This window comes from Myotis davidii, unplaced genomic scaffold (genome assembly GCF_000327345.1).
Source record: "Myotis davidii unplaced genomic scaffold, ASM32734v1 scaffold556, whole genome shotgun sequence".
NCBI lineage: Eukaryota > Metazoa > Chordata > Mammalia > Chiroptera > Vespertilionidae > Myotis > Myotis davidii.
Genome location: NW_006287671.1, coordinates 953,565 through 960,856, shown reverse-complemented (window position 1 = coordinate 960,856; position 7,292 = coordinate 953,565). Strand labels below are relative to the sequence as shown.

Here is a 7,292-nt window from a genome sequence, read left to right as displayed (position 1 = left end):
TTCCTGTTTCAGGAAGAGATTGTGTTGTCTCTTAAAGTGACCGCTGGGCCTGGTTTTTGAGGGGCTCTAGGAAGAGTACACCAAAGGAAGCTTTTCTACTATAGAAAACATGCAAGTAAGATGTAGCTCTGAGCTCTCCATTGAAAAGAAATTGTCTGAGATAAGAACGTCCCTGTATCTCTAGTTTTACTTCCTGAAGTCAGTGCTCCTAACCTCAGAACCAGGCCCACTGTAAAGCTGCGTGTCTTCTGTGTTCATCCACAGGGCTAAGCAGATTCATTCATAAAGGCTTTTCCTGGTGTCTGCCTTGTTCAACAATCACTGATCGGCCACCTAGTATAGCCAGACTGTGTGCATACAAAGATGTATAAGACTTGTCTTCTCCCTGCTCTCATATCAGTGAGAAACATATATGAACAAAGTTCCCTGATGCAACATGCTCTATGCTGTAATGCTGATTTATAGGAAGTATTGAGAGACCACACAAATTTCGTGACAATTACTCTGCGTGGACGAAGTCAGGGAGCAGGTGAAGCTGGCATTGCTTCTTAAGAATTAGCAGGCATTCACAGAGAAAATGACATCAGCATTTTACACAACAACACACTAAAAATATTTGTGAACTGAGTCAAGATCTATCTATCTATCATCTATCTAATCTGCCTACTTACCTGTCTTATCTAGAAATGTTCACAGTACATGAAAATATTCCTTTAAAAATAAGCATACTTTTTTCAGATACAGAGGTATGAAAGTTACCTCTGGATTATTTCTTATGTGGTTGTTCGGTTCTTAATTAATCTAAGCCTTCTCCTCTCCTCTGTGGTTCAGGACTTTATTTCCTAGTCCATCACCCCTCTTACTCCAGAGTGGGAAGGGAAAGGCCTGAAGTTCAAATCAGTTCTTTTTGCTACTTGTTCTATCTGCTGATTTTAGTACAACCAATTTTCTGTTCTCTCTGCAGCTAATAAACCAGGATTGACCACCTAAAGATGATTTCTTGGACTAATATCATTTTAACACTTTAGGATTCTGACCACGACCCTGTTTAGTCAAGTTATATTCATTTACTTTGTTCAATGTCTACCCTAAGTCAATTTGCTATTCTGCTTCCTTTTTTTCCTTTTTAAGTGGAAGATGAATTAATTAAAAGATAGAATTTCTTACCACCCAAAGAAGAACCAAAGCTCAAAGAAGAACAAGACACAAAAACTAGGATTTCAGAGGTTAGGGACCTCTATTCACCAACAGATCACATTCATGTCGGACCCAAACAGTGAAAACCACCAAAGTGCATATTAGAAAAATTTCAGTGGATCCACTGTGGCACAGTAATGACCACGTAGAGTGAGATCCTAGGTCTGTCATAGGCAGAATGTGACAGAAACCTGGTTCAGATGTGCCTTAAACGTCAGTTTTTGCCAGTGGTGGGAAGGAATAAAAACGAAATAAAAGACAAGTACTGCAGAGCTGCTAATTAAAACAATTCAGAGAACATAAATGCTAGAGTAATTTTGGACCCACCAAATCAGGCTGGTTTCCATGCAAATGCAGCATTCCGATTTCTTCCTTCATTGGGAAGATATAATTAGCTCAGCTGCAACAGGGTGGAAGCCTTGAGGCAGCCGTTTTCATGATGGAAGAACAGCTGCCACCTGCCCCTGCTGCCCCAGATTGCACAGGGCTGTGGCCACCGCACAATGCTGCTCATGAGCCACTATGAGCAGAAGGCTTGGGCTTCTAGTGGGACTGGTTCTTGCTTAAAGACAGGGGCATGTTACTCCTCAATAAATTTGATTCCAGGCCTAATCACCATCCTTCTATATAAGATACCCTTGGCTAACACGAAAATCCTCCCCCATTACTATGGCGGAAAGGGTATTTAACATAGCTAAGGACCAGCCACATCAGCTACAGCAGCTTGTCACCTTGGAGGGTGAAGACCAGAGGAGAATAAGAAGACAAGGTGTCTGCAAATGAGAAACCCGAACTGTAAGGAGAACACATTTCCCAGTTGCTACAACAGGGAAGATGAAGAGGCACCCTGGTGGGGAGGGGTTGAATGCCAAGCTTATAGATGATGCAACAAGTAAATAACTAATGTGAAAGCAAAAAGTGTTCTGGCAAATAGCTGCTGTGAGATGTTCTGGAGTTCACCTGCAAACACAGCAACAGCCCCTGCTTGTCTATCTGACAAACTCAATGGCATGGACTCCTCTGATATGCTTTTGGTGTTTGTTTGTTTGGTTTTTGTTTAATTTTTTTGTTGATTTCAGAGAGGAAGGGAGAGAAAGATAGAAATATCAATGATGAGAGAGAATCATCGATCGGCTACCTCCTGCATGCCCCCTCCTGGAGATCAGCCCACAACCTGGTCATGAACCCTGACCAGGAATCAAACCCTGACCTCCTGGTTCATAAGTCGATGCTCAACCACTGAGCCATGCCAGCTGGGCTGCTTTTGATGTTTTAATAAGGAAAAAAAATATTCTGCAAAGGAGTTTCATGATGATAAATACTTTCATGGAACCAAAAGGCAAACCATCATTTTGAAATTTTAGAGGTTACTTTTTTTTGTTTTCCTAGGCTACTATCACATTGCCAGATCTTACATCCCTCACCCCCTTTTCCCACCTTAACTGAGCTAACATAAGGCTGGTATTCTCCTTCTCCTCAGCGGGAACAACAAACAACCAAGTGAACATTACAAACCCTGTAGCTGCAACTGGTGGGGGGCAGGAGGACTGAATAAAGTGGCACCAGAAGCACGTTTCTTAATGACTGGGAGAGTTCTAAGAACATTTAACAGATAAAGGAACTGGGAATTATTCTTTTCTCCAATCAATTCAGAAGGAAGTACTTCAGGAATATATCATCTAAGTGGAGGGTTTTCTTTTTAACAAATGATAAAATGTGGTATGTGACAAGTGACAGTGCTTTTATAATATATAAATGACCAAGACTAACTCCTTATATCCAATGTCGCTATTTGGCTAGTATTTTCCTTTTTTCAGGTTTTTAAAAATTGGGATATAATTTATATACCATAATATTTACCTTTTAAATGTACACATTCAATGGTATTTTCAAATACACTAAATGACCACTATACAATTCTAGAAAAAATTTATCATCCCATAAACGAAGTCCATATCCACTAGCTGTCACTCCTCATTCTTCATTGCCCTAACCCCTGGCAACTACTAGTCTACCTTCTGTCCCTATAGATTTGCCTATTCTGGACATTTTATATAAATTGAAATCATATAATATGTGATCTTTTGTGCCTGGCTTCTTTTACTTTCCATAGTAATTGCAAGGTTCATCCATATTGTAGCATGAATCAGTACTTCATTCCTTTTAATTAATAAATAATATTCCACTATATAAACTATGAATTTTTGTTTATTTATCAATCGATGGACACTTAAATTATTTTCACTTTATAGCTATTATGAATAATGTTGTTATTTCCACTGTATACAAGTTTTTGTGTGAACGTATGATTTCAATTCTCTTGGGTGTATACCTAGGAATGGAATTGCTGGGTTATATGGTGACTCTATGTTGAACATTTTGAAGAACTGCCAAACTGTTTTTCCAAAGCAGTTGCACCATTTTACATTCCCACCAGCAGTTTATAAGGGTTCCAATTTCTCCACGTCCCCATTAACACTTGTTTTTGTCTGTCTTTTTATTACAGCCATCCCCGGGGGTATAAAGTGGTAGCTCATTGTGGTTTTGATTTACATTTCCCAAATGACTAATGATATTGAGCATCGATTCATGTGCTTATTGGCCATTTGTGTATTTTCTTTGGAGACATCTCTACTTCAATCCTTTGCCAATTTTTTAATTGGGTGGATAATCGATTTGGATAATGATATAGCTGAAAACATTTATTGGGCACTTACTTTGTGCCAGACACTCTGAGACCTTGGTTAACTTCCTGCTAAAGAGAAAGCTGTTGCTTGGGCCATGTGTTTCTCCCTTAGATGCTCATCAAGCTCAGCAAAGCTTCCCCTTTGGCAAGCACCACTAAAGGGAACAGGGAGAGGCCCCTACCCCCACCTACCACCATAGAAGCAGAGCTAACAGAGGAGATGCATCCATTGGTAATAACACCCCACTCCCCCATTTAAGACATCTAGATCAAACTAGCCGTCCCTAAACTCAGGACAGGTGCTTTGAAGCTCCACTCTGCACGCTTGAAGCTGAGACTATGCTCATGTTTTCTACAAATACACTCAAGATAATCATTTTTAATTTTGGCCTCCACTCCTTGCTATCCAAAATGTGGACAATGCCTATGGAGGGGACAAAGGAAATAAATAACACACCACAAAAAAATATCTACAGGAGAATATACACCAAGGCCATAAACTCATTGTCTTAGACCAGTGAATTTCAACCTCGTTCATCTCATGGCACACATAAACTAATTACTAAAATTCTGTTGCACACCAAAAATATATATTATATCCTTTGCCAATCTGACAAAAAAAAGGTGTAATTTTGATTCATCATATCACATGGATATTGTTGTGTTGGCTGTTGTTAATTTTCATTTGACAATTTTATTTGACAATCTAAGAGAAAAGAGGTCAGTGCCCCTGACTACAGAGTCAGGTACTGCATATTTGGAAAGTTCTTGGGGCACTGCACTATGCTGTGCCGCGCAGGTTGAAAATCGCTGTCTTAGACTAATTGTAGCAAACTTGGTTCAGCTAAAGTGCAGAGGCATTGGAGGTGAGTGAGGCCGCAGTGAGAACTACAGGAAACAAACTGAGAAGGCTCCTCCTCACAAATAAATCATCAAGGGAAGAGTAAAGGCGAGGAGAGGCCTTTTCTTCACCAGCCCTACCTTATTATAAAGTTAGTCACATTATCCATTTTATCCTCTTAAGCCAGCAGTTCTCAACCTGTGGGTCGCGACCCCTTTGGGGGTCGAACGACCCTTTCACAGAGGTTGCCTAAATACATCCTGCATATCAGATATTTACATTACGATTCATTACAGTAGCAAAATTACAGTTATGAAGTAGCAACGAAAATAATTTTATGGTTGGGGATCACCACAACGTGAGGAACTGTATTAAAGGGTTGTGCCATTAAGAAGGTTGAGAACCACTGTCTTAGGCTATATACACACAGCACATTTACTCCCTTTCCTTCCTATTCTCTTCTTCTACCCTTGAAATTCCAGAAAAACAAGAAAACAGAATTGAGGCTTTGAGGTGATAGAACACCACCTGAACCTTTGCTTTCAGTATCAGGACTTCGAGGTTTCCAGAAGGATCCCTTTTCTCTCAGACCCAGGTCCCAAGATCTCAGTGAGCAAATCTAACATGCCAAAGGGGCCAATTGCTGGTAATCGGTGAATTTGAATGATTGTCTATAACTCAACCCCTTAGAGCAGGGGTCCTCAAACTTTTTAAACAGGGGGCCAGTTCACTGTCCCTCAGACCATTGGAGGGCCGGACTACAGTTTAAAAAAAAAAACTATGAACAAATACCTATGCACACTGCACATATCTTATTTTGAAGTAAAAAAACAAAACGGGAACAAATACAGTATTTGTATTTGCATGTGGCCCGCGGGCCGTAGTTTGAGGACCTCTGCCTTAGAATTTCTGGACTGGGTGGGGCTCTTCAGGAACCTGCAGGATGATGCTTCTTGCATCTCACAGCGACACCACCAGCTAATCCACTTTCAACCAAGATGGTTCCGTGTGGGAACTTTCAAGGTCTGGGGTACCATTATTTCCATGAACAAGTTCATCTTAGGTCAAACCTCAAACAAAGCCTTCAGACATAATTTCACAGAATCAAGTGCAAGCCTCAAAATCCTTTAGCCTCATGCCCTTAGGAATTTCCCCAGGCCCTCAGGTTTCCCTGGTAAAATTCTCAGGCTGAGGATTGCCCTCATGGAGAGACCACACACCTGAAAGGTGTGGAAAGAGCAGGAGAAAGTTGTAGACCGAACTGTGCTCTCCTCATTACCGCAGAATATGGCTGTACTTGGAGATGGGACCTTAAGGAGGTGATTGAGTTAAAATGAGGCCCTAATCCAGTCTGACTGGTATTCACAAAAGGAGAGGAAATTTAGCCACACAGAGACCCCAGGGGGTGTGCATGCACAGAGGAAAACCCGGGGAGGACAGAGGAAAGGCGCTGTCTGAAAGTCAAGGAGAGAAACAGAATAAATCAACCCTGCAGCCACCTTAATCTTGGACTTGGAGAAAATAAACTTCAGTTGTTTAAGCCACGTTGTCCATGGTATTTTGTTATGGCAGCCCGAGCAAATAATATAACCAGGCCCGGGGGTCCTGGGGGTGCAGCCACTCACCCTATAGTAGTCAGTGCTGTACACGTCCCGGGACATGCCAAAGTCCCCGATTTTCACCAGGAGGTTCTCGCCCACCAGGCAGTTCCGGGTGGCCAGGTCTCGGTGCACGAAGTGCTGGGATGCCAGGTAGACCATGCCCGCTGCGATTTGCTGGGCAATGTGCAGCATCTGCGACTGCGTCAGCTCCGCCGGCGGGTTGCCTTCGGCCATCAGCACGGCGTCAGGTCCGTGTGCCCTGCGGAGGACACAAAAGGAGTTGCTGGGGGAATTCTTTGCCTGGAGGGGCCCTTTGCCCCCCCATCAACTACTGGTGCTAACAGACGCCGCTGGACTTAGCACGCAGAGGAGGAAAAGATGCTTCACCCATGGTTATACTTCAAAAGCACCCAGGCTTCCATTCCCACAGAGTCCAGGGCCATGTGGGCCTGAGTGGTACCCCTCACCCCCAACATACAGATAGGTTCATGTTTTAGGGGCTTCAGAAGTAGTCCCCTGACTCTGAAAAGCAGTAGGTGGCTGAAGCAAAACAAACAAACAAGAACCCAAACACAAAATCACAATCAGGTGGGAGAGTTTGGCTCTTCTAGAGCAATGGATCATTGAGCCCACACTCTCCATCCTTCCAAGCCACATGCTGCAGCCCAGCACCCACCTCCCACCCCACTCCACCCCCACCCCCGGCCCCACACACACACACTCAGGGCAGTCCCTCCAGAGTGCCCCACCAGGGCCAGAGCTGGCAACTCTGTTCTCCTAGATCCCCCCTGCTCTGCAGCTGGGCATGGTTTCCAAGCTGCCCTCATCTTAGTAAGCCCAAGTCATCAGAATCCCAGGGCATCCTCAGCCTGTACATTCATTCCCCATGAACAGTGCCACCTCTTGTGCCCACCCTTCCCCCTGATCTCCAGCTCAAAGCACACACTGGCCACCACATAGGCAAAAT

The 7,292-nt window shown here is 43.2% G+C and overlaps 1 protein-coding gene across 1 annotated transcript in view; it reads right to left on the bottom strand.

Moving 5' to 3' along the window:
• The window catches only part of NTRK2 (neurotrophic tyrosine kinase, receptor, type 2), a 326,931-nt gene that overhangs the window by 56,864 nt on the left and 262,775 nt on the right, over window positions 1-7,292 (bottom strand). Inside the window, exon 19 of the mRNA XM_006759498.2 lies at window positions 6,350-6,584. Coding sequence (XP_006759561.1) covers window positions 6,350-6,584 — 235 coding nt within the window. The remainder of the gene's footprint in view (window positions 1-6,349; window positions 6,585-7,292) is intronic.